Raw genomic sequence first — 27,348 nt, 5'->3', positions numbered from 1 at the left:
GCAAAGCTGAAGGAGAATGTTTGTCTTGCTAGTTCTAGAAGCTTCTCAGATTCCTTGGCCCTCTTCAAAGCTAGCCAAGCTGCATTTCTCTGACCCCTCTTCAGTGACCACGCCTCACTCTACTTTTCCCTTCTGCCTCCCTCTTCTAGTTTTAAAACTTCTGTGATCGCTGAAAAAAAAAAAAAAAAAAAAAACCAGACCAACTCACCGAACAACACACACCGTGCACTTACCTTCACCGGCAGGTTTGTAACCTGGCACTTTCAGTGTTCTGGGGATGACTATATAGGTATCTTTGGGGCTAGGGCACGTTGCATTATTCTGACTATTGCAAACACAGACGGAAACAGTGCACATAGACGCATCCTGGCAAACTTGGAGACAAGATGGACAAACCCTTCATCAGAAATAATTTTGAAATTATAAAAACCCTTTTTGCCAAGGAAGCTGCAGACTTGGCACAAAGCCAGGTGGTTTTCCTGCGTGCTGCCAGGACCAGGCAGTCAGCCCACTCAGGCTTTTCCTGAGAGTCCCAGCACAACAGGGCCGAGTTTCTGGTTCTAGCTTTTGGCAATTCTTTCTTTAAACATCTTAACCTAGGAAGTGGGAGGGGCTTCCTGTCTTTCTACTTTGTGAGGGTCTTCCCATCCTGTTTTGCTTCCTTATTTATTTCATCTCCAGCACAGCAATCCCGTGTGAAATTCCTGAGAACCCCCTGCTGGTCCAGAGAAGGCATTTAACAACAGTCAAGGGGAATAAAGAGTTTTTGAGCAAAGACTAAGGAGGGACCCACAGCTCTGAGCACTGTAGCACAGCACCCCACAGTGCTCAGCATCTAGCTGCCTGGTACTGTGCAGCCCCATGGCCCTGCACTTCACCATGGAGTACCACTGAGAATTTTTAGAAAGAATTTGACTTTTTTCATTCTGTTGACACATACCAGTTGTACATTTTCCTGTTAATTGCATTAGCATACTTTAATTATATAAGTGGTTTCAAGACATTGTCTGCATGCGTGTGATATACTTGGGAGCATGTGTAGCCTTACGCATGCAAAACCCTTTGTCTTCATTTTCACAGAGTTCAATCTTCGCACTTACAGACTGGATGTGTGCTGATCTTCCCGATTCCTGGTGATTACTTTCAGTTCCTCCTCAGTTTCCACACCTGAGCAAGCTCAGTCTCTCATTACTAGACCCAGGGCCTTCGGCTTTCACACATTTTGCTGTAAACAGGATATCTTTGGCTTCCTGTGTGAAAAGCTGTGTCTCCTCTTGACTGCAGGTATGAACAGTATGTCTCAGTCATGTGCAGACACCCCTTCTGTGTATCCCCAGCAGTGACAGGGCTGGACCCGAGGGCAGTCCTAATGACACTGGTTCTCATCTACATGTGGGCTACTGGTATTTCCTTTTTCACAAAGGAATATTCAGATCATTTGCCTACTTTAAACACTGTATTTTTTTTTTTAAGACAGGGTCTCACTGGTGGCCTTGGCTAGCCTAGAATTAAATATGTAGACCACACTGATCTCAAATTCACAGAGATCTATCTGCCTCTGCTTCATGAGTGCTGGGATTAAAGACATTTGACACCTCAATGGACTAAATTTGGATTCCTTTCTGTTCTCTGTGGATGTGGAGCCTGCCCTCTTCTCGTTGAGGATTCTGCTCACCTGGTGACTCTCTGCTATTTGGAACCTGTTAGTCTGACAGAAGCCACGTGTAGACTTTTTTTTTTTTCTCAGCATTGCCTTACCAGTGTCCACGTGTGGACTCCTGTTTTTCGGCATCACCTTACCAGCATCTTGAACTTTATTTTTCTCTTACTCCAGTTTCTAGCTGCACTTGGGTCTTTGATCCATTTGAGTTGCTCTTTGCCCAGGTTGAGAGATGGACATTTTATTCTTCTGCATGTACACACGCTGCTTCCCTACCACCACACCTTACCTGTCATTTCTGCTTATTTCTGGCACCTCACCTTTGTTGAGAATATATGGGGAGGTTTAAACCATAGCACCGCAGTTAAGAGCATTAGCTGCTCTTGAGGAGGACCCAGGTTCAATTCCCAGCACCCACCTGGAGGCTCACAACTATCTGTAATTCCATCCAAAGCCCTCTTCTGAACTCTGCAGGTACCGCACACACATGGTATAGATAATACACACTGGAAATGCATCTGTATACATAATCTCAAAACAATTCTTTAAAGAGAATATGTTGGCTATAAAAGGTAGTTTAAAACTGAGAAATTCATGAAGTACAGTATTTTCTTAAGGATGCATTCATTTTAAGTATGTGTTTGTGCATGAGTGTAAGTAACCTCAAAGGCTTTTTTGTTTTGTTTTGTTTTTTCGAGACAGGGTTTCTCTGTGGTTTTGGAGCCTGTCCTGGAACTAGCTCTTGTAGACCAGGCTGGTCTCGAACTCACAGAGATCCGCCTGCCTCTGCCTCCCAAGTGCTGGGATTAAAGGCGTGCACCACCACCGCCCGGCAACCTCAAAGGCTTGAAGAGGGTGCTGATACCCCTACAGCTGGAGTTGCAAGCAGTTGTGAGCCACCATGTGAATGCTGGAAAGCAAACTCAGGTTCTCTCCAGGAGCAGCAAGCACTCTTGACAACTGCTCATAATGTACGGTTTGACAATTCTAACAAGTACCTGAGTGGTAAAGCATTGGCCTGCCATGGCTATAAGCCAGTGCTGCAGATGAGTGAGTTTATCCTGGGGTATCTGTCTTGCCTATTGCTCTGTTTATCTGAGGTTTTTTTATATTAATATCATGCTGCTTTCGTTACTGTGGCTATCTGTACCATGTTGTCTAGCCTGGCCCCAAACTTAGTATGTAAAGGGACTTTGTAATTTACCAAGATCTTTGCTAATAGTTACACTGAAGAGAAGCTAAAGAAGTTTTAAAAAATAAGTAAATAAAGAAATAGCTCGGAATTGAGGATTTTGGTTCAACTGTTTCTACTGTAAGGAATAATGTACAGATGAAGCAATCATATCAAAATACTAATGTCACTCTTCACAGGGGTGGGGGGGGACAGAGAAAGAGGGAGGAAAAGAAGGGGAAGGGGAAAGGGATCTGTGAGGGCCAGGCACTACTACTTTGATATTAATTTCTGCTATGAGAGCGCCACCTACTGTCTGGTTTTAGATTGCAATGCTAAGGTTTGTTCAAATCCTCTTTACCTTGAAAAATAAAACAAAAACATTATCCTCTGGCCTCTGGACATGCACACCCGGATATGCACATCCACACACATGTATATAAACTCTCACACACTCACAAAAAAAAAATCTTGAAGTTACATACTGCACTTCAAAAATTCAATGACAAAGCATAAAAACCACTTGTTTTTACTGTTTAAAATACACATAAGCTTTATACACTGTGGAGCCAGAATGACCGTCACAGAGTGTGGATGATAGTCCGGCTTCGAAGTTGCTGAATATACTCTTTGGCATGGTCAACTGCTGTCTTGGGTGCTTTGGGTAGGGGTGGGGGTCCTTCCACCAGCTTCACAAAATAGTGGCAATAGACCTTCTCCATGATACCAAAGCGACCTCGGCCATGGTAACGGAGGCGCTTCAGGCATTGGCCTCTTCCTGAGGTAGACTCAGCTATAGAGAAAAGAAAGAGAGAATTATGGACATGTCTGCTATCCATAGGACCGCATCTACACAGCTGAGCAAGTCCTGACCCATCTCTCACTAGATCCTAAGAAGCAGGAGCTTGCCGGTTGGCTAGAACACGCTCGTCTCAACCACGAGTCTCCTGAGCACTAAGTAGGAGTGAAGGTGAAGCATGGACCCTGCCGCCACACAGTTTATGTTGGAGGAAGACAGAAAATATGGTAACACCTTCAATTAATGCAAGTTTCGTGAATTAAGCAAATCTGACTAACGTGGCATAGACTGATGGGATGGTAGAGGTGTCTCTGAAACTTGACCTGAGACCAGAATCACCCTCCATCCCTGTTCCTGTGAGAGAGCAGTAAACACATCCTGATCCTAAACTCAGCTCGTTTAGGAAGACAACAGGGGCACACTGACACTAACCATGTTTAAGAGGCACACAAACAAAGAGGACATGAGAGACAAGCATAGGGAAACAGATTCTATACGGGCCTACAAGCAAAAGAAAATTCCATTCCCTAACACACAGATAAGAAAGGCAAGAATGGGGCTGGTAAAATGGCTCAGCATGTAAAGCTCCTGCCATTCGAGCCGACAACCCAAGTTTGCCCTTGGAATCCACATAAAGGTCAAAGAGATATGATTCCACGAAACTGTCTTCTGACCTCCACAGGCAAGCTATGGTGCATGTGCATATGTACATAGCTTGGATACTCTGAACAGTGCCCCAGTGAACACAGGTGTACAAGTGTCTATAGTAAGCTAAGTCCTTTGGATGTGTGCTGTGGGGTGCTGAGGCTGCATCATGTGGTTAGTCTGTTCTAGCTTTTGAGAGCTCTTCATATTGATTTCCTCAGTGGCTGTACTAGTTTATATTCCCACCATGAGAGTTTTAAGCTCCCACTGCCACTCTGGCTAAGGATGTTGAACTTTTGTTCATGTAGTTTATATTTTTTCTTAAGAACTGTGTAATTCATTTGCTTGCTCGCTGATTGGATGATTCAGTGGTTTTGGTCCGTCTGTGTTTCTCTCTCTTACAGATCAGCAGGTTCCACCCTGATGACTAGAAGGCTCAGTCACTCTTATGGCAGAGGCACATTATAAAAAAGACCCTTATAGTTTACAAGCAATCCTCTAGTCACCTGCCCCCAACAACTACCCCCACCCTGAGATAGTCTCTATGTAGATGTAGTGGTCCTGAACCCACCATGTAGACCAGGGTGGCCTTGAACTCACAGAGAGTCACCTGCCTCTACCTCTACCTTCTGGGTACTGGTACTAAAGGTGTGTGCACCCCAACCAATAATTAATCCATCTTTTAGATAATTTGTGGTCATTCTCAGTTTTATTGTGGCTAAAGGGTAGCAGCATGAGCCAGTTCTAAAATCCTTGTGTACTAAGCACTGATGAGAGAACCCACGCCCTCAGTCCCATTATGAACAGGCAGCTAGAAGCTAGTACATCTGTCGCTCGTGACAAATTAACGCTGAAGAAAGTCCTTACCAGAACAAGCGATTGGCCTAAGTATTCAGACATCAAAGACCATTTTCACCAAACTCGGGATCAAGTCAAAGACATCCCTGATGCTAAAGATAGAAGAATTCTTACCTATATATAAGTTGGATCTGAATTCCACATTATGGTCTCTCACTGCCATGTCTTGTGCTTCTAAGAGTACCTTGAACAACAAGAAAGGCCTGTTCATATAGCTGATTCTGAACTAAAGTGAGATGAAATATCTCATCTTTTTTTTTTAAGGTTTATTTATTACGCATAGTGATCTGCCTGCATGTGTGCCAGAGGGCACTAGATCTCATTACAGATGCTTGTGAGCCACCATGTGGTTGTTGGGAATGGAACGCAGGGCCTCTGGAAGAGCAGCCAGTGCTCTTAACCGTTGAGCCATCTCTCCAGTCCCTCATCTTTTATTATGTCTAAAATGTGCCTAATCAAACCTTCACTTCACAGCAAACTTTTTTTTATTTATTGGTAGTTTTTTTTTTTTTTTTTTTTTTGGTTTTTCGATACAGGGTTTCTCTGTAGCCTTGGAGCCTATCCTGGAACTAGCTCTTGTAGACTAGGCTGGCCTTGAACTCACAGAAATCCACCTGTCTCTGCCTCCTGAGTGCTGGGATTAAAGGTGTGCATCACTACTGCCAGGTTTTATCTTGTTTTTTTAGACAAGAGTATACTCTGTAGCTCTCACAGAGATTGACATGCCTCTTGCTCCCAAGAGTGCTGGAATTGGAGGCATGCACCACCATTCCCAGTCACAGTGAAGTTTTTAAAGGCATCAAATGCTGGTTGCACCAAGGAAAAGGGAACAATGAGCATCCCTTCCTCAAAACTAATGTAGGGCCCAGCGCCCAGCTGAGGCTTGGAGGCCACACCGTGGGACGGAACATTGAATCTGAGTCAGGGACTCAGGCCTTCTAAAAATGGAACACCATGTGCCTAGCACATCAGTACTGTGCTCCGTGAGGCATTGGAGACCCTAGAGCTATGTACAAATACAAAGCAATGACCAGAAAGGAAGCATCAGAGACAACAGGCTTCTGAGTCTGCTGAGTGCCACGCCAGGGCTTCTTCCGACCAACTGCTTATACAAAATCATAAATTCTCATTGTGGAAGTTGGCTCCCCACCCCTCAAAATAGACTCTTGTGAAAAGCAAAAACTATAACAAGTTTGGGGTTGGAAGTACGGTTTAGTGGTGGATTATATCCCTAGCATATGGTCAGTCCTAACTTTAATCTTTAACACCACTCTAAATAAGGCCCAAGTCTAATTATTTTATCAACAACAATAAGTCTGGTGCATATAAAGGCATCCGAGGAAAAATGTATGTAAAGCATCTATTTCTCAGGAATTAGGGACTTAAGGGACTTAAGAAAACCAGAAGCCATGAATCTGTATCTCATGAAAAATACATTTACACCACAAATCTTAGGAATAAAGGGTTTAGGCTTAAAGATGGCAGCATGCCCATCCCTCCCAACCAAGTCTTACCTCTTTTATTATTTGAGCCCCCTTTTTGTCATTGAACTCCAACTGAGCCAAAGCCTGATCGATGGACATGCCTCGTATCTAAGGGGAAGACAAATGAACAAACTTCTCAAAAGCAATGTTCCTTTTCAACGGCAATAAGAACCTTACACTAACAGTTAGAATTCTAGAAACTGTGTGTTAAATCCAAGCAAAATAGAACAAAAAGAAAGAAAAAAATTTGAAAGGGATCCTATCTTTTAGTTAAAATCAAACTTACATTCTGTAAGCACAAAATCAAGTTTTGTGTACAGCAGTTTCAGAACTATTAAGGCAGACCCGACTGAGAGATCACACTCCTCCTCCTCACAAGCACTAAATGCTTCTGTATTGCTGCAGTTCTCTCTCTCCTCAGCAAGAACCAACAGTATTATGAGGTTAGGTCTGTTTATACAGGTGAACAAGAAGTATCCTGGGTTCTCTCCTTCTCTCTCCCTCCTTCACCAAAACAACACTTAAGAACTGTGTCTCAGCCAGGCGGTGGTGGCACATGCCTTTAATCCCAGCACTTGGGAGGCAGAGGCAGGCAGTTCTCTGTGAGTTCAAGGCCAGCCTGGTCCATAGAACGAGCTCCAGGACAGGCTCCAAAGTTACAGAGAAACCCTGTCTCATGCACGTGCCCTAGGTCCTCTGGCTGTCGGCGCTTCTGCTGCCCTTGTTTCAGTGTCTACTTCCACTGTGATTCAGTGTCTCGATGACCTGCTGGTCACTGAACACACAATGACACTCCCTGCTCTTTGGAAAAATTCGGATACTAATGCTCATGTCCTTCAGAGAAAACGCAGCTAATTTTCCTGGGCATTACATGGGAAAAGTCATGTTAGCTTACCAGTTTTGCCAGATACCACATCTTGTCCTTGCTGTATTTTATTTGTCTCCTACAATGGTAAATTTCCTTGCAAGTAGGAAAAAAGAAAGACATGTTGTAACAGGTTTATCAAAGAGATGTAACTTTTAGTTCCCATACTCTATGCCCAATGACAACACTGTTGTCACAGGAAAGAAAACAAAGCACTACAAAGACTCCAGAGATTCTTTTTTTGTATACAAAATTTGCTTTATTTCAAAGTCTCATGTTAAAAAATTAGTAAGGAAGAAACAGAAACTATAATTCTTTAACCAAGTAACTACTGAGCAACTCACAGTTTTTAGTAAGTTGAGTGGGGAGAGGAATCTTATAAACCTTTTCTAAACTGAAACTGACAAACCAAGTGGTTTGCTCAAGACCTGAAAGCCTGCAAGAAGAGGGAAAAGCCAGGAATAGGAGAAATCTAAGTCCAACATGGGTGCCTTTTATGACGGTCTGAATGAAAATGGCCCTCACAAACTCACAGGGAGTGGTATTATTTGAAAGGATTAGGATGTGTGGGCTTGTTAGAGTAGGTGTGGTCTTGTTGGAGGAAGTGTGTCACTGGGGGTGGGCTTTGAGCTTTCAGAAATTCAAGCCAGGCCCAGTGGCTTCCACTCTTTCTGCCTGCCCATCCGTATGTAGCACTCTCAACTATCTCTGCAGTATCATGCCTTCCTGCATGCCACCATGCTTCCATCATGATGATAGCAGATTAAACATCTGAACCTGTAAGCCAGCCCCAATTAGATATTTTTCTTTATAAGAGTTGCCATGGCTAGCCTGGCGGTGGTGGCGCACGCCTTTAATCCCAGCACTCGGGAGGCAGAGGCAGGCGGATCTCTGTGAGTTCGATCTACAAGAGCTAGTTCCAGGACAGGCTCCAAAACCACAGAGAAACCCTGTCTCGAAAAACCAAAAAAAAAAAAAAAGAGTTGCCATGGTGTCTCTTCACAGCAGTAAAAATACTAAAACACTCCCAAACTTCCTCAAAGACTCGAAAATCCACCTTCTTCCAACTATTAGCCCTATTACCACTCAAAAAAATCAAAATATATATTTTTAACTTTTTTTTTTAATTAGACAGCTGGAGCTCAGCTGTAAGAATTGTTTACAAAGTCCTGGGCTTGAGCCCTGAAACTGCTTACACCATATGTGGTAATACTTAGCAGATGTGTATGCATGCCACCACAGACCCACTTAAAGTTGCAGGCTGTTTTACATCTCAGATCAGAATAATCTCTGGGGTGCTGGGGAGATGGCTCAGCAGTTAAGAGCATTGCCTGCTCTTCCAAAGGTCCTGAGTTCAATTCCCGGCAACCACATGGTGGCTCACAACCATCTGTAATGGGGTCTGGTGCCCTCTTCTGGCCTGCAGGCATACACGCAGAAAGAATATTGTATACATAATAAATAAATTTAAGGGCTGGAGAGATGGCTCAGTGGTTAAGAGCACTGCCTGCTCTTCCAAAGGTCCTGAGTTCAATTCCCAGCAACCACATGGTGGCTCACAACCATCTGTAATGAGGTCTGGTGCCCTTTTCTGGCCTGAAGGCATACATGTAGACAGACTATTGTATACATAATAAATAAATAAATATTTTTTAAAAATTAAATAAATAAATAAATTAAAAAAAAGAATAATCTCTGGCTATTTGACACATGTAAAATAATAATTTTATTACTGAGCAGCTAAAAGTAAGATATATCTTTGGTAGGCATCCAATGATTCAACACAAACCTGAGGTTCAAAGATTTATATATTAAAAAAACAAAACAATAATTGTGTCTCTATTCACATACACAATGGCTTAGGCAACACATGCCAACTCATCATGCTTCACTACCAGTAAACTATCAGCAGGGTGGTGGTGCACGTTAATCCCAGCACCCAGGATGAAGAGGCAGGCGGTCTCTGTGAGGAGTCTAACCTGAACTATAAAGTGAAAAACAGCCAGTGCTACATAGATGCTGTCTCAAAAAAAAAAAGAAAAGAAAAAAAAAAGCAACCAAAAAATTAAAAAGTCACCAAAAAGCCTCAGGCAGTGAAAAAGCAGCATCTCAAGCCCTCAGGTCAGCTCAGAAGAGATGGAATAAAGACAAGCAAATAAGCAACAGCACTGGCAATCTAAGACACAAGGCAATCTGGTGGGCTTACATCAATTAATTACAGCATGTAAATTATTGCGCAATTTCCCTTTAACATGGAACAAAAACTCACTGTGGACACATAAGAACACGAGTACTGTTCAGGCAGGGCTAAGTGGTGCACACCTTAAATTCCAGCACTTGGGAGGCAGAGACGGGCAGATCATCTCTGTGAGTTCAAAGCCAACCTGGGCTAAGTGTTGAATTCAATACCAACCTGACTCAAAAGGAAAAAAAAATTAAGCGATTACTTCTACCCATAAACTTACTGCTGGTCTCCGAGGTTCACCAGGCAGTTGTGGCGGGTAAACAATATTATTCTTCTTCTCCCATCTTCGAGAAATGTCAAGAGAAGCACTTGTGTGGATACACGATTGGGGTAAAACTCTGAAAAGAAAGAAGTCTGTAAGATGATCAAAACTTGGAACTTTGCTGCAGTTTTGGAAGCCACATCACCACCATTTGGGCAACTTTAGGCTCACCACTGGCAGTTCATTCACAGAAGCTAGTTTAATTGGAGGCTAAGATGAGAGCTTGCAGCTTGTGTAAGTCAAATGGTGTAAGTATTAATCTACACTCTTTGCCCTGACCAGTGAATGATGATCATTTTTTTAAAAGATCTATTTGTTGCCGGGCAGTGATGGTGCACACCTTTAATCCCAGCACTCGGGAGGCAGAGGAAGGAGGATCTCTGTGAGTTCATGGCCAGCCTGGTCTATAAGAGCTAGTTCCAGGATAGGCTCCAAAGCCACAGAGAAACCCTGCCTCAAAAACAAAAACAACAACAAAATCTATTTATTTATTTTATGCATGTACACCTGCACGCCAGAAGACATTAGATTCAACTGTAGATGGCTGTGAGCCACCATTGTTCTAGCTGGGAATTTAACCTGGGTCCTCTGGAAAACCACTGAGCCATCTCTTCAATCCAAATGCTGACCATTTAGTAATAAAAAAGACTGAAAGAAGACAATGGACTTATTCTTTTCTGGCCTGTGGAGTGACCCAACTCTGTCGAATATGCAAGACAAATAAATGAAACAACTAGAAGACAATATAAACCAAAGCACAGGAAAGACAGCTGAGGACTTCAGAGTAGCTTCAGGCAATTTTTTTGGGAGGGTGGGGGATATTTGAGACAGGGTCTCACTGTGTAGCTCTGGCTGTCCTGGAATTTACTATGTAGACCAGGCTGGCCTCAAACTCACAGAGATCTGTCTAACTTTGCCTCCCAAGTGCTGGGATTAAAGGCATGCACCACCACACCTGACCTAGTTTATTATTTATATATTATAAACACATTTATTGTATGTGTATGGGTATTTTGCCTATATGTATGCCTGCACCACAGACATGTATCACCCTTGGAGGCCAAAAGAGGGCATCAGATCCCCTAGAATTGGAGTTAGATGGTTGTTAGCCAACATGTGGTACTGGGAATTGGAACCAGGTCCTCTGGAAGAGCAGCCAGTGGTGTAATTGAGCCATCCCTCCATCCCCCGTGATTACATCTTTCTATTCTCTTCCCCAGTGTCACTGACAACCGAGAGTCTTGGTGTGGGAGCCAGCAGATACCTACATAAGAGAAGGATGGAAATTTCCAACAGTAAATGACCCACCTGGAAGCCAGGAGCACCTAGTACCCAGACGATGTTTTTGAAAGATCATTTCCTACTGAAAAGAACCAAACTTCTGGAGGAAATGGCTGGTCACAAGCAGAAAGTATGCAAGACAGGTAAGAAATAGTTTGCCAGATCACAAACCAAGCAAGCTAGCACAGCGCACAGAAGCACATGAAAAGGACCTGCGAGCCCCTTATGGATAACCCCATGGGCCACAATGGGACAACACTAGCATTAGTGAAGGTAATACCTTCAGGGAATTGAAACTGTCAAATATATTTAAGGCCATACTGAAATAGTGCGAATGAGAAACTGCTTGTAAAATGCTTAACCTGACTCTTGGGACTCAGTAAACTCCAGATCTAATTTTATATTGCAGGAGGGTACATGAACTTCATTCTGTTGCTGCTGGACAACTAGCTGATGCATTACCATTGGCAGTATCTAACACGACATGTCGCTGGTGGCCAGGATTATTGAAAATGAGGCTCACCGAACAGTTATCTGTCCTGTCTCCCCTCTAAACATACCTTATGGTACCCAGCTTCCAACTTCCTTCTCCAGCTTGACTCCTGAGTGGTCACATTTTTTTGCACCATTAAACCAGTGGGTACACTGTCACCTCTTTGGGTTTGGTTTTCTTGTGTGTAAGAAAGAAGAATGTGACTGTGTCTGACGGCCTCTAACATTGTTTTGAATCATCACTCATGGACAACAGAACCATGAACTGCTCGGCTCTGCCTTCCTCTAAGAAGCCACTACGATAAACTAATGAACAGGAGTCCTTCAGCGTGAGGTGCAACCTTCTGACGTCCCTTCATGCAGCAGTGCCTTCCTCTCCTCAAATCCTCGATATGGATTTGGCAAATTAAATATAAAGCTTGGTAAATGAAGGATGCCATGAATTAATAATGGCGAAGTCTTAGGAATACTTACACCATTCTCAAGACTCAAGTGGTCTTCAGCTGAATCAAGCCAGTACCAGATTACCATAATCGGATTAAAGGAAAATGTCTAAACAAAGCAATTAATTTACAAGTGCTGTATATGCAATCGAAACTTTCCTAAGTGCGCTATCGCTCCACGCCAGTGCTAACTCAACTGCATTCCTTAACTTCTACAAAAGAATATTTGTCTCCTGGCATGATGTTGCCCGGCCTAGGATCCCAACCTATAACTAGGAGGTGGAGGCCAGCCTGACCTAAATAAAAATAAATAAATAAGAAGCTTGTATGGAAAGGCTCCACAACGCTCTGCGGAGCAAAAGGGTCAAACTCCATTTGCCCGAGGCGCTGAGAGACAACATCGAGAGCGCGTTCTGCACAATGTCAGGCAAACTTCGAGTCTCCAAACAGTCCTTGCCCACGCAGGTAACCAAAGAAGTAAGTAGGAATGTTTGTTGGTATACCACACGACGTGGAAGAATCGAATTGTGGCCAGATAATAGGGAGAGGCTGTTCAGAAAACACTGAGCGAAGCCTCGGCAACAATCTTCACCGTCTCGGGCCGTGCAGCTCTCCCACCCGAGGCCTAACGCACAGCCCCGCACACCAGCGCCCAGTGAGGGACGAGGACGCGGCGCAGCCAGGGCCGCTAGAATCTCCGTGGCGCGAGACTTACCGCAGCGTCTGCGTTGCCCAGATCCTCAGGTTAGGTATCCACAGTGCACCTACAACATGAATACGCGCTGTCAGCTCTGATTCTCACAGTCTCCCAGTTCCCAAGTTCTAGGAAAGCCTTAAGTCTTACCCAACTCTCGCAGCACAGTCGCCGCCATGCTGGCCCTACGGAAGCCCCCGAGTTCAAACGCCGGCTGGCAGCACGCATGCGCAGTAGGAGGCCAAAGCCAACTCGGAAATTCTGAATGCGTTGTCATGGAGACCTAGAATGCGTAGTTCAGGCGAAAAGTTTGGTCAGACCAGCCTTGCTTTAGAATGAATGACCTCATAAAGACGGAAAATCGCGGATTTCTGTGAGTTCGAGACCAGCCTGGTCTACAAGAGCTAGTTTCAGGACAGGCTCCAAAACCACAGAGAAACCCTGTCTCGAAAAAAAAAAAAAAAAAAAGACGGAAAATCGGTGGATTTCCGGAAATTCACCTAGATTCAGAAAAATTGTAGTCTCACCCATAAACAGCCTGAACGAACAGGAGAACCTGTTCATCCCAAAGATTCGAGTCCAAAAATACAAAGAGAAAGACCAGCGACCCAAATCATTATGGCCAAATTAATTAACAAGCAATTAATTAAAGCAAGCTCTTTAAATTCATGTATATGAGCTGCCTCCCCCTAAGACAGGGTTCGAGAGGTCGGGCACTGGATCTGAGGAAGACAAGGGTTTTTTAGTTCAGGGGTAGAGAGCTTCCAAATGGGGGAGTTGGCAAGCAAAATAAGGTGGGGTTATAGGAGCAGAATATAAACATAAGTTAGTTATGACAAACTCCTGAAACAAAGATATGACAGCAAGGTGCCTGTAACAAGGTAGCCATAACAACCTTTTGCAAGAAAGAGTTGCAAGATGGTTTTGAAACAAAGGCATGGATGGACGGTCTTTCTTGTAACAGACAGTACACAACCATCTGTAGTTAAGGTTACAGATGGGGCATAGCCCAATCCTTGAGAAACAGAGGTTTAATCATAAACAGGAATGAACCTAGTTTCTCTTTACAATAAGATATCTTTTAAGCCTAAAATGGAAGCGGGCTTGTTCCACAAACTGTCTCCGCAGTGGACCTCATTGTTCTTCTTAGAAATGACTGCAACATCAGCGCATAAGAGACGTGTTAAAGAGTCGGGAGCACAAGAACACACTGTGATACACAAGCCAGGCTCTGTCTCAAAAGAAAAGTAAGCCAGGCTCTTGGCGCATGTTTGTAATCTCAGCATAGAAGAGGCTGAAGCGGGACGATCACAAGTTCAAAAGCACACTGGACTGCAAATTCCAGGCCTTCCAGAACTATGACACCCTATCGAGAAAGAAAGGGGGGGGGGGAGACATCACTCTCCTTACACAAAAGTTTGTGAAGATTATTGAGAAAACTCAAACATCAAATTGCCAGGCATGATGGCACACACCTTTAATCCCAGCACTCAGGATGGCAGAGGCAGGAGCATTTCTGTGAGTTCAATGCCTGTCTGGTCTACAAAGCAAGTTCCAGGCTAGTCAGAGCTGCATAGTGAGACCCTGTCTCAAAATAAAACAAAAAACAAACGGAGGCAGTGAAATGGCTCAGCTGGTTAAGGAACTTTCTGCCAAGCCTGACTCAGTCTGCAGACCCCACATCATGGAAGGAGGGACCCAACTCCCGCAAGCTGTCCACTGGCAACCTGATTTATTTTATTTTAACAGGCTCTCACATGATAACCCGGGCTGCCTGGCCTGGAGCTCACGGCAATCCTCCTGCATCAGCTCCCTGAGTGCTAGGATTTAGCCAGAGCTCCAAATCATTCGTTTAGTATTTAGTTAAATATATCCTTGCAACTGTCAGAGAAACACTGTCGGGGTGGGGGTGGAGGGACACTCCCAAACTGGCAAAGTACGCCGCTACGTATCTTTAAAAAAATTTTTTTTTTTATTAAAAAAAAAACTGGGATACTGAACTGCCCTGAAGACTAAATTGCAGAGGCTGGTTGGCGGGTTCCACCGGTCTAATCCCTTAATTAAGGAAAATGCTTAACCTCAGGGCCCTGAATTCAGTCCCAGGTGGCGCACGCGAACTACAGCGCGGCTTGGACCTCGGCGCGCTCCGTAGCGCCCGCCTCAGGGGCGGGGTTCACCTTGGTACCGCCCCTCCCGCTACACGCCGCGGTTGCGAACCACACCACCGGAGCTGCTCGCCTGAGCCTCGGCGGCCGCGGAGATGAAACCAGAGCCGCTTTCGCTGCCGCCGTCACCCAACTGGTACTGCGCGCGCTGCAGCGACGCGGCACCCGGAGGCATCTTTGGCTTCGCTGCGCGGACCTCCGTCTTTCTCGTCCGCGTGGGCCCGAGCGCGGGCGCGAACCCAGGGGCGCCCCCGTTTCGAGGTGAGCCCCCCGCGGGCCGGCGCGTTCCTTCCTGCCTTGCTTTGCGGGGTCTGTAGGTCGCCGGCTCGTACCAAGCTTGCCCACGTGGGACCATTACGCTCGGAGGGGCTGGCCCAGGCTAGACCCGGAGTTTACCGCGCTTCCTCCCTTTGCCAAGGCCCCGCCGGCCCCTGGGACGCCCCCTGGGGTAGGGGCTGTTCTCGATTCCTTGCTCCTGCAGCGTAATAACGGGATGCTGATTTCTGTAGGATGAGTGGGGTGAGGCTGAGTTTGCGCCAGGTGCGATGATGCTTGTCTGATCCCTGCAACTCGGGAGGCTGAGGCTGGAGGATTTCCGCACGTTCAAAGCCAGCCTAGGCTACATGAGTGAATTCCGAGCCAGCCAGAGCGCCATAGCAAGATCTTGACACAAAAGAAAACGAAGCAAACAAAAACCAGGGTTTGATTATGCCTTTTCGTTATGAAATACCAGCTTATTCTATTCTTTATGACCTATGGCAGGATTAGGTAAAAATGGCTTTAACGTTCACCTGTGGACTAAGTTAAGCTTGGTCCTCAGCCTGTGAACTGGGCCCAACAGAGGATGTGAAGATTGCTTCATAGATGAGAATACTGAGGTTCAAAGAAAATGAATCGGTGTGAAGTCCCGGGCTTCTGGCTCCTGGCATTTCTGTTATGAGTGCCTGAAGGGTTTTGTTCCACTTGTGTTACGGTGACTTCCGGTCACCGCATGTTCATCCAGCTGCATGCGAGTTGTCTGGATAGTGGTTTAGTTAAACAAGTCTGGTTTCACTTGCAGTTGTAGGAGAGTTGGTGGGACACACTGAAAGAGTATCCGGCTTCACTTTTTCTCATCACCCTGGACAGTACAACCTCTGTGCCACCAGCTCCGATGACGGGACTGTGAAAATCTGGGATGTGGAGACCAAGGCAGTGGTGACAGAGCACTCACTCCATCAGGTAACATTCATCCTGAGTCCGCAGAGTGTTTTAATATGCCTCCTCCATGCAAAGGAATGTTAATAATCAGTGTTCATTTGTTAGATGTGTTGGAAGGGCTTCTAACAGTTTGAGTTCGAGACCAGCCTGGTCTACAGAGCTAGTTCCAGGACAGGCTCCAAAGCCACAGAGAAACCCTGTCTCGAAAAACCAAAAAAAAAAAAAAGTTTGAGGTAGGGGATCTAACGTCCTGGGTTCGAGCCCTAGAACTGTATAAACGGGCATGGTGGTGCACATCTATAATTCTAGCACTTGGGAACTGGATTCCAAGGCCAACCTGGTCTGCAGGAGCTCCTGTCTGAGAGAGAGAGAGAGAGAGAGAGAGAGAGAGAGAGAGAGAGAGAGACACACACACACAGAGGTGGGGGGTGGGGCAGACAGACCACAAGTGAGCTATGCTACCTATTTCTGAAAGTAATACTAAAGTGTGGATCCATGTAGTCACTAAGTCTTTTTTATGTATACTGGTGGTTTTTATGTGTATACATGTCTGCACACCAGAAGAGGGCATTCTGATCCCATTATAGACAGTTGTGAGCTACTATGTGTGTTTTGGAAGTCAAACCCAGTACCTCCGGAAGAGCATCCTTAACCACTGAGCCATCTCTCTAGCCCCTAGTCACTAATTTTCTTTTTCTTTTTTTGGTTTTTCGAGGCAAGGTTTTTCTTTTTCTGTGTAACAGCCCTAGCTGTCCTGGAACTAGCTCTTGTAGACCAGGCTGGCCACGAACTCACAGAGATCCACCTGCCTCTGCCTCCCAAGTGCTGGGATTAAAGGCGTGCGCCACCACTGCCTGTGTCACTAATTCTTATCTGTGGCTGCTTTCCTGAAACAGCAACAGGTGAGGAACAGTGACAGATAGCAAGATCTACAAAGTCTAACAGATAGGTTTATATGTTTTGGTTGTGAGCCTAGCCTTTAATGGCTGAGCCATCCCTTCAGGCCAATAGGTTTATATAAAATAAACACCTGGGCAGATAAAATGGCTTTTGAGGTCAAAGAGCTTGTCATGAAACCTGACGACCTGAGTTTTGATATTTTGTTTAAGTTTATGTTGTATGTGTATAAGTGTTTGCCTGTGTGCCTGGTGTCTGTGTTGATGAGAAGAGGTGAAAACCGAAGTGACTGAAGGTTGTTGACTGCATCTGGATGCTCTTAGCCACTGAGCCATCTCTCAGCTCTCTGAATAATTTAATCTCTGGGAACCACATAAAAGTCAGAGAGTACTGGCTCCATGAGTAGTCTTCTGACTGCCATGCACTCAGCTGTGGCACATGCTCCCCACAGCACAAAAGACTTTGGGGCTCGAGAGAGGGTTCAGCAGCTAAGAGTGCTTCCCACTCTCCCAAAGGACCAAAGTTGGGTTCCCATCACCCACGTGCGGTATCTCACAACTCAGCGCCCTACTCCAGCCCCCGCATACAAACAAATGGCATGAACTTGCCCAGTCACACATAAATAAAAGTGTGTGTGTCCAGAAAGCCCACGGGGGTGCATGACTCAGGAGACTGAGGCGGGAGGATTGCTCTGAGTTCCAGGCCATCCTCTGGACTCCAGAGTGAGACTGTCTCAAAAACACAAAAAGTTCTCTCTTTAGATTTAACGTATTACTATACAGATAGCTTTAGACATTTCTTAATGTGCCTTACATTGGGCTGGTTTACAGTACGACACTGACAGATGAGACTTACCTGGTTTTGGTTTGTTTGAAGCACACAATATCAGCCCTGCATTGGTCTCCGACGGTTAAGGACTTAATTGTCTCTGGGGATGAAAAAGGAGTTGTGTTCTGTTACTGGCTTAACAGAAATGACAGCCAGCACTTCTTCCCGGAGCCCAGGACCATTTTCTGTCTTACTTGTTCACCTCATCATGAAGATTTAGTAGCCATTGGGTGAGTACCAAGTACCATGCTATCTGTAGATGATTTGCTTTCATTTATGGTCCTGCTTTTCATTCTCCTTGCCTTGTATGCCTCAGTCCTCGGAGGAAGCCTGCAACCCTGGTGCCATGTGATCTCTCGAGCCGTACTTTTCTCCACTCCCCCTCTTACCGTAATAGTATGTTTTCTTCCCTCTTTCCATCTGATTTTTCCCGTCCCCCTCCAAATGTTAGTAGTGTGTCCTTTCTCTTGGCTCACTTATACTGTCCTTGGATGTGGCATTAACTCCAGAGGGTCAGATGACTCTGCTTTGGGTCTGGCACTACAAACTGAACTAGGCATCCATGTGTCCTAACATGTACCTCACAAACAGGGCAGACTTGTGAAGCTTTGGGATGTACAAAATAAAATTGTGTCTTACTTGGGAATATTTATAAGAAAGGCTAGGGATGCTAGATCACAAGTCAGAAACATTGGTTCCCTCTCAGAAGGCAAAGCAGAAATTTGGTAGGAGGTGATATAAACTGGTTTGGTGGTGGTTTTTTCCCTTAAGCTGGGTAGTACTTTAAGGCAGTGGTTCTCAACCTTCCTAATGCTGTGACCCTTTAATACAGCTCCTCATGTTGTGGTGACCCCCAACCATAAAATTATTTTTGTTGCTATTTCATGACTAAATTTGCTACTGTTACGAATCATAGTGCAAATATCTATACTTTCTGATGGTTTTACCGATCCTGTGAAAGGTCGTAAAGGGTCATGGTCCACAGGTTGAGAACTGATGGTTTAAGGTTTGGTAGTTGGTTTTTGTTTGTTTGCTTGTTTGGATATTTTACCTGCATGTTTGTACACCATGTGCTTACAGTGCCCTAAGTAACCAGAAGAGGGCACCAGATCCTCTGGGATGAGTGACAGATGGTTCTGAGCCTTGTGGATGCTGGGACTTTAGATCCTTTGGAAGAGCAGTGCTCTTCGCTAGCTATCTCTTCAGCCCCCAGTAGATACTTTTTTTTAAAAAAAATTATTTATTTATTATGTATACAATATTCTGTGTGTATGCCTGCAGGCCAGAAGAGGACACCAGATCTCATTACAGATGGTTGTGAGCCACCATGTGATTGCTGGGAATTGAACTCAGGACCTTTAGAAGAGCAGGCAATGCTCTTAACCTCTAAGCCATCTCTCCAGCCCCCCCAGTAGATACTTTTTATATGTCCAAAATAATTCACTTTTTAAAAAGCTACTAGAACTTCTCAGTTTCTTCTGAATTCGTAGAATAACACTTAAGACAAATACAACTCTCGGATACAGTGTGTCTTAGGGTTTCTGTCGGTGTGAAGAAACGCCATGACTACACAATTCATAGAAAACATGTAATTGGGACTGGCTTACAGTTCAGAGGTTTAGTCCATTCACCTCATGGCAGGAAGCATGGTAGTGTGTAGGCAGGCATGGGGCTGGAGAAGGAGCTGAGAGTATTACACCTTGATCTGGAGGCAACAGGAAAAGATGCCACACAGGTTGTAGCTTGAGCTTCTGAGCCCTCAAAGCCCACCCCAGTGACACTTCCTCCACCAAGACCACAGCTCCTAATAGTGTCATTCACTGTGGGCCAAGCATTCAAACATGTGAGTGTATGCAGGCCATTTCTATTTAAACCACCACACAGTGTAACAGTTCTTGTTAGGTTTGTAGTTGGAAAGTAGTATCACTCGTGGATACTAAAGTAATATCACTTGTGGTAAAGTGCTTGTCTAGCATGTTCACCATCCTGAGTTCAGTCCCCAGGACTAAGCAAATACTTTGACTCGTGCCTGTGATCTCAGCACCTAGGAGGTAGATGCAGGAAGAGCAAAAGTTTATGATCATCCTTGTCACATAGTGGGTTTATGGCTAGTCTGGGATGCTTGAGGCTTTCTCAAAGAAAGGAGAAGAAAGTTTATTAACCAATTGTCTTTGTTTTTTAATAACATTTCTAACATTTGTTTCCCCTCTCACAGCAGGAACAATACAGACAAGCTGTAAATCCATTGGGTACTGGGAGGTGGGGTGGAGAATGGGAGAAAGTCATGTCTTTTGAGTTAATCTCAGCCCTGGAGGTTTACAAACAGATGTAAAAGGAGGTGGGGCACAGCGGGAAGGAGTCTTGAGAGAAAAGAGTAGAATTTAGAGTCTCAGGTCAAGCATACGTAGGATTTGAGTTGGTATCTGACAAGACAGAAAGGAAGAAAAGGGAAGTTGTGCTGCCTAGGTTAGAACTCAGAAAGGGGAGAGGCTTAGCAGTGTGAATCTGCAGGCCCCTGTGATGTTTCTAACTTATTTTTCAGCTACAAGGATGGTATAGTGGTTATCATTGACATCAGTAAAAAGGGAGAAGTCATTCACAGACTTCGAGGTCATGATGATGAGATCCACTCCATAGCCTGGTGTCCTCTGTCTGGTGAAGACTGCTTACCCCTAAACCAAGAGGAAAACTCAGGTGAGACGATCGAAGGAGGCTTTGTTCTCCTCAGACCTAAAGAAAAAGTATAGAATTGCTACTTCTGAATTATATGTAAAACTTGAGCTTCACAGATCAGACTAGGAAAGGGAGAGCTGAGTTTTGGGAAGTAACTTTTTAAGTCACAAGTGCTTGTTCATTGTGAATTAAAAATAAAATTGCCATCTCTTTCCTAGAAGAGCCTGACATTCCCAATGGGAAACTTGTAACAGAAACCCCCATTACAAAAGGCTGCTACTTAGCCACGGGAAGCAAGGATCAGACCATTCGAATCTGGAGCTGTTCCCGAGGGCGGGGTAAGGTTGATTCCTAGTGTTTGTACTACTTTCATTTCTGTTGCTAAAATAGCCACAACAAACCAACGTGGAGGGAGTAAGAGTGTAATCAGTTTAACTCGGATTTTGGCCCATCATTATTTTTTTTTTAAAGATTGCTTGGCTTTTCTTTTATGTGTATGAGTATTTTGCATACACATATGTTTATATACTATGTATGTGCTCATGGAAGCCAGAAGAGGGCACTGGATACTCTAGGAACTGTAGTTATAAACTGTTCTTTGCTCCCCATGTGGATGCTGGAAACGGAACCTGGCATTTCTAGAAGAGCAACAAGTCCTCCTAACTGAGCCATTTTTCTCCAGCCCCCTACAGTCCATTGTTTTAGAGAAGCCAGAATGAACTTGAAGCAGCTGGTTACATCCACAGTTGGGGCTGGTGCATGCACACCTACTGCTCAGCTTTCTCTACCTAAACCAAGGATGGGGCCACCCATTTGTAGGCTGTGTTCTAGCTTCCTTTCTGTTGCTCTGATAAAACAAATCAAAAGTAACTTAAGGAAGGAAAGGTTTTATTTCACCTTATAGGTTGCAGTCTGTCATTGAGGGAAGTCAAGGCAGGAGTTGAAGGAGAAACGTCACATGGTGGCTCATTCCCTGGCTTATGCTTAGCTGACTTTCTTGTACAGGCTGGGACCACCTATGTAAGAATATATCCCATAGTGGGCTGTGCCCTCCTGTATCTGTTGGCAGTCAAGATGGTCCCCCACAGACATGCTCAGAGGCCAAACTAATCTAGATAATAGCTCACTGAGCCTCTCTTCCCAAGTTTCCTATATTCTGTCTCATTGTCTCTTTGATGGCAAAGCCTGTACTGCTACAGTAGAATTAGCTACTTGTGTCTGTTTTCTGGTACCTTCCAGAAGACAAGGACCCTTGCTTTGCTGAAGGAGCTATGCCTACCGTGCAAAGCAAGTCTGTCCTTGAGCTTACTATGTAGACCAAGGTGTCCCGAGACTCACAGAGATCCCCTGAGAACAAGATGTTTACTGTAAGAACAGGGATAATGGATTTTCCTTGACTCTTAAGAATGGAAATAACCCGAGTTGTAGCTCCTAGAGACAAATACAGAGCAGGTCATACAGACCCAACATGCACACTGTGCACTTGAACAAGCTTGCTATGTTCACATTGTCTTCAGACTTCTATTTATTGCTGTTGGGTAGACAGTGTGTGCATATGAGGGTCAGAGGTAGCTCTAGAGTTGGCTCATACCTTTATGTGGGTCCTAGGGATCAGACTCAGGTCATCGGATGTATGTGACCAACTCTCTGACCACTGAGCTGTCTTGCAAGGATCACCACTTTTGTTCAAATTAACCTAAACATACACCCGCAATTGGACCTCCCAGGACATCTGTCTGAGGATCCCTGAACATGATGCTGTGTACAGTGGCCTTGGATTCCCCTTGAACAGCAGACCTGCTGGAGAGTACTGAAAAAGTTCAGTTTTCCAGACCCCACTTGGAGTCTCCTGAGTTAGATCTCTGAACTCAGACCCTGGTTTGTGTGTTTTTAATGTTATACTTGTGGTTATGGTGAACAGCACAGCCCTCCAGGTCAGTATCAGTGGAGATTGCCCTGACACAATATGTCAACTGCCAGATTTGCCCATTACAGTTACAGGGTCGAAACCCCTTTGAGTGTCACATGATCCTTTCACAGGAGTTAAGTATCAGATTTCCCACGTATCAGATATTTACATTATGATTCATAGTAGCAGCAAAATTAGTTTTGAAATAGCAATGAAAATAATTTTGTTTGGGGTCACCACAATGTGTGGAACTGTATTCAAGGGTCTCAGCATTAGGAAGGTTGAGAACCGCTGATCTAGGAAAATCCCACTGTCCTGCAATTGTTGACAATTTCAGGTAGGTTCTTATTCTAATTAAGAACTCACTTTTCCACATAAGAATACTCAAATGTTCACATGTATATACATGCATCTACAGGCAAAGGGTAACCTTTGGTGTTATTGCTCTGGTGCCATTTAAAGACACAATTTCTCACTGACTTGGACTTGACAAGTTGGCTAGACTGGATGGTTAGCCAGGGAACCCATCTTCTGCCTCCGTAGCATCTGGAGCATATGCTAGCTATCATGTCTGTTGTTGTTTTGGTTTACGTTTTTTGGGGTTTTTTTCTCCCGGTTTTTCGAGAAAGATTTTTCTGCGTAGCTTTGAAACCTATCCTGGAACTTGCCTTGTAGACCAACCTGGCCTCAAAATCAGGGATCCACCTCCTGAGTGCTGGGATTAAAGACGTGTACCACCACCCGGCATGCCTGGTTTTTTATATGGGTCCTGGGATTCAAATTCGAATTTTAATCCCTGCAAGGCAATCACTTTATGAACTAGGTTATCTCCCCAGCCTACTCCAAAGATACTTTTTGATTTTTCAAGACAGGGCTTTTCTGTATAGCCTTGCCTGCCCTGGAACTCACTCTATAGACCAAGGCGGCGTTGAACTCAGAGATCCACCTGCCTCTGCCTCCTGAGTGCTGGGATTAAAGGCATGGATCACCACCTCCCTGCACAAAGTACTCTTAATTTTTCAAGTTTCTGGAGAGCCTATAAAAGCCTCTTTGGCTTAAATGGCTAGATTGGAGTTAACCTCTATCTTAGTAATGTTCCCATAATAAAAGGAGGTGTTCTTTGTGTGTGCTGGTGTTGTTAGGTATCTTCCTCAGTTCTTCATGTTTGTGGTGTTGTTTCTCTCAGACTTTTTTTTTTGAGACAGGACCTCTTTGAACCTGCAGCTCAGTGATGAGGCTAGACTAGCAGCTGGCCAGCAAGCTCCAGGGCTCTGCCTGTGTCTTTACCCCAACTGCAGCAGACTTCCTTTCAATGGGTGCTGGAGTCTTCATGCTCACATGATGAATACTTTACTGAGTCATCACTCTAGCTCCCAAGGTTTTCCTTTAACTTAACCAGACAACTTGAGACCATAGAATTGAGGCTTTCTGGAAGGTTCAGGGTGTTCTTTCACTGTTTTGAGAGCTCACTGACTTTCTTCTAATCTACAGGGATAATGGTTTTGAAATTGCCCTTTCTGAAGAGGAGAGGAGGGGGTGTGGACCCAGCAGTTAAAGAACGTCTTTGGTTGACACTTCATTGGCCCAACAACCAGCCAACACAGCTGGTATCCAGTTGTTTTGGGTAAGTCTTAGGGTCATGCTTTCAAATAAATACTATTTTCCTGTTCAAATTTGGAAATTTCCAGGCTTATTGTATGTTCAGAAAATGAAGAAATAGGTGGCACACGTCCTTAATCACAGCACTTGGGAGGCAGAGGCAATCGGATCTCAAGTTAGAGGCCAGCCTCATCTACAGAGTGAGTTCCAGAACAGCCAGGGCTACACAGAGAGACCCTGTCTTGGGGGGAAAAAAGAAAGAAAGAAAATGGAGAAATAACCAAGATTTATGTTATCATTGTAATTTTTTTTTTTTTCAAAATTCAGAGTCTGGTGTAGGGCACAGATTAACCTAGAACTTAGGATCCTCCTGCCTCAGCTTCTTAAGTGCCTCACCTTGCCCAGCCATCTTAGCATGAAATAATGAAATATATGAAATAATAGATGAGAAAATTCATGAGGCCTGTGCTGTTTACTAACCGAATCCTAGCTCCTCGGGGTGTCTTTGCAGGCTCTCTGCCCCCCACCCACATGCACATGTACATGCTAATTGAGAACCCTAAGTGGTTTGACTTGAGCTTGCTCTGTAAACCAGGTTTACAGAGAGTTCCCTGGTTTGGTTCATTGACATGAGCCACTCATAAAACTCACCTATTTATCATATATTCAAAGAGGTACAGTTGAGATGAGATGCTCAGGGCAGCATGTGGGAAAGAGAAAGCATCTCCAGTCCTTTGGGTTTTATGGACTCATCGTCATCATTAAATACATGTAATTGATGAAGCCATCTGTGACCAGCTTATCTTGGTCCCTCCCCTTCCTTAAGGTTGGGCTGGGACTGCAAGTCACTCCCTTATCCTACCTGGATCTGCTGAGTGACCAGCTAACATTTTGAAGCTACCTAGAGGCTGCAGGTACCAGCTTAATGTGCAAAAGATACTGCTTCAGAGATACATGCCAACAAGAGCAAAGACTAAATATGTATTTCACAGTGCCAAATTGCCCCTGGTTGCCAAAGACGCTGAGAGAATTTCACACGCTAGTTCCTTGCTTTTAAATAAGACAACAGAAAAGCACATGCAAATTGCCCAGAATATCAGCCACACTACCTCCTGTCATGTTAAAATGATAAATCTTGAACTTTGCAAGTTTTAGTTGATTTTTATAAATTAAAGCTAAATCTGAAGATAAAGGCCTTTAAAAGGTAGTACAGTAGTACATGGACATTGCTAGGCCCTGCCTAAAACAACCAGTCCTCCAGAGGCTGAGGCAGAATGATCTTCAGGCTAGCCTGGGATACATAGCAAGACTCTCTCAAAAAAAATTTTTTTTAAAGATTTATTTATTTTTATGTGCATTGGTATTTTGCCTTCATTGCATGTATATCTGCGTGAGGGTGCCAGGTCCCCTGGATCTGGAGTCAGACCATTGTAAACTGCCATGTGCATGCTGGGAATTGAACCTGGGTCCTCTGGAAAAGCAGTCAGTGCTCTTAACCACTGAGCCATCTCCCTAGCCCCTCAGAAAAACTTTTTAAAAAGTTGAAGTTTGAGGAGTAAAAGCATACAGGGATCCTTCCCTCTGCCACCTTCCAGAGGCACTTCCTTTTCCTTCCTGTAGATGAGTAAAGATAGGATTGCATGCTGCAGTTTCATTGCTTTGCTTTAAAATATTTCAGAGATGTATTTGTTTGTTGGGTGTTCGCACGTTTGCCATGGCTTGTGTCTACACACAAGTTGAGAAGAGGACAACTTTCAGGAATTGGTTCTCTCTCTCCAGCATGGATTCCAGAGATAGGACTCAGGTCAGGCCTGGAGGCCAGTGCTTTACCATTGACCCATATCACTAGTCCTTTGTTTATTTTTTTGTTGTTGATATTTTTGGTTGGGGAAGGGTAGTATGTAGTTGTGGCTAGCCTGGAACTCTAGATCAGGATGGTCTCAAACTCACAGAGGTTCACCTGACCCTGCCCCCACTCCTGGTCCTTTTTTAATTTTTGAAGGTTCTCACAAATAGAGGTGTCCTTGAACTTCTTCCTGCCTCAGCCTTCTCAACTGAATTTAGAAAAGTGCACGCCACCATACCTAACTCAAAAAACAGTTTCTGTTTTTTTGTTTTGTTGCTTTTGTTTTTCGGGGGGTGAGATCTGTGTAGCTGTGGCTGTCTTGGAACTTGCTCTATATACTAGGAACTCACAGAGAGTCTCCTGACTACTGAGTGCTGAGATTAAAGGCTTGTGCTGCTGCCACCACTGTCACCTGGCAAAAAACAGTTCTGTTTGGGCACAACGAATTTGTAAAGCAGAAAGTGTGACCACTAAGGGAGGGCCTGCAGCAGCAGCAGTTGGGACTGACAGTTTAAAGCTGGTTGTGAGCGCTGTCAGAAACTGATGGGCCCACTTGTGGAAGAGTTTTCCCCGTGGCAGACCCCATTCTCCTTGGGAGAGCAGTGTGCCTTCTGTTTCCTGTTAGGAAGCCTCTTGAGCTGAGAAGAGGACTTAGTCTCACTCCTCTATCGTGCAAATGACCAAGGGAGCCTTTACCACATCTCCTACGACTGAGGGTCCAGGCTGTCTGAACAGCTGCTGAGAGGTATGCTCTTGCCCTGCCAGAGGTGAGCTGCTGCTGTGGGACCTCACCCAGTCGTGGAGACGGAAATACACGCTCTTCAGCGCCTCAGCAGAGGGGCAGAATCACTCCAGAATCATCTTCAATTTGTGTTCCCTGAAGACCGAAGATGACAAGCAGCTTCTACTGTCCACATCCATGGACAGAGATGTAAGAAGTGGTGTGTGGCAGGGTTGGGGCCGGGAGGTGTGTCCTCATACACATCTCTGCACTGCAGTTCAGAGCTGCTGCCATCAGGTGCACTGGATATGGCAACAGAAGCTGTGAAAAGGGGCTAGAGACGTTTGTTTGGGGTTTTTTGTTTGTTTTTGGAGACAGGGTTTCTCTGTGCAACAGTTCTAGCTGTCCTGGAACTCGCTCTATAGACCAGGCTGGTCTCAGTTTCACAGAGATCTATCTGCCTCTGCCTCCCAAGTGCTGGGATTAAAGGTGTACATCAACACTGCCCAACTAGAGACACTTTTTGGAGACAGGTTTCTAGCCTGGTCTGACTTTGAATTAATTACCTTGAACTTCTGATCCTTTTATCCCCCTGAATGACATCACAGTTA

The 27,348-nt window shown here is 44.7% G+C and overlaps 2 protein-coding genes across 8 annotated transcripts in view; one reads left to right on the top strand and one right to left on the bottom strand.

Annotated features, from left to right (window-relative positions):
* Nucleotides 1-3,344: 3,344 nt before the first annotated feature.
* Nucleotides 3,345-13,186, bottom strand: Mrpl22 (mitochondrial ribosomal protein L22). Its single transcript, XM_050157730.1, has 7 exons — nt 13,050-13,186; nt 12,921-12,969; nt 9,948-10,065; nt 7,513-7,578; nt 6,648-6,725; nt 5,248-5,317; nt 3,345-3,624 (listed from the first exon to the last, which is right to left on the bottom strand). Exons 1-7 carry the CDS (start codon nt 13,174-13,176, stop codon nt 3,413-3,415), a joined length of 720 nt encoding a protein of 239 aa, XP_050013687.1. The 5' UTR covers nt 13,177-13,186; the 3' UTR covers nt 3,345-3,412.
* Nucleotides 13,187-15,100: 1,914 nt separating this feature from the next.
* Gemin5 (gem nuclear organelle associated protein 5) overlaps nt 15,101-27,348 on the top strand; it is a 46,136-nt gene continuing 33,888 nt past the window's right edge. For 4 of the 7 annotated variants that reach the window (XM_050157626.1, XM_050157624.1, XM_050157622.1 and 1 more), the window contains exons 1-7: nt 15,101-15,325; nt 16,125-16,285; nt 18,038-18,219; nt 20,532-20,683; nt 20,881-21,000; nt 24,063-24,195; nt 26,782-26,947. In XM_050157626.1, the coding sequence (XP_050013583.1) occupies nt 15,160-15,325; nt 16,125-16,285; nt 18,038-18,219; nt 20,532-20,683; nt 20,881-21,000; nt 24,063-24,195; nt 26,782-26,947 (1,080 nt within the window). In that variant the 5' untranslated portion in view covers nt 15,101-15,159. The remainder of the gene's footprint in view (nt 15,326-16,124; nt 16,286-18,037; nt 18,220-20,531; nt 20,684-20,880; nt 21,001-24,062; nt 24,196-26,781; nt 26,948-27,348) is intronic. The other 3 variants (XM_050157628.1, XM_050157627.1, XM_050157625.1) reach the window with 1 other exon arrangement.

The sequence above is a fragment of the Alexandromys fortis genome, unplaced genomic scaffold (genome assembly GCF_014885135.2).
Source record: "Alexandromys fortis isolate MF-2015 unplaced genomic scaffold, M_Fortis_MF-2015_v1.1 scaffold_103, whole genome shotgun sequence".
Classification (NCBI taxonomy): domain Eukaryota; kingdom Metazoa; phylum Chordata; class Mammalia; order Rodentia; family Cricetidae; genus Alexandromys; species Alexandromys fortis.
This window is presented reverse-complemented; position numbering and strand designations above follow the sequence as displayed.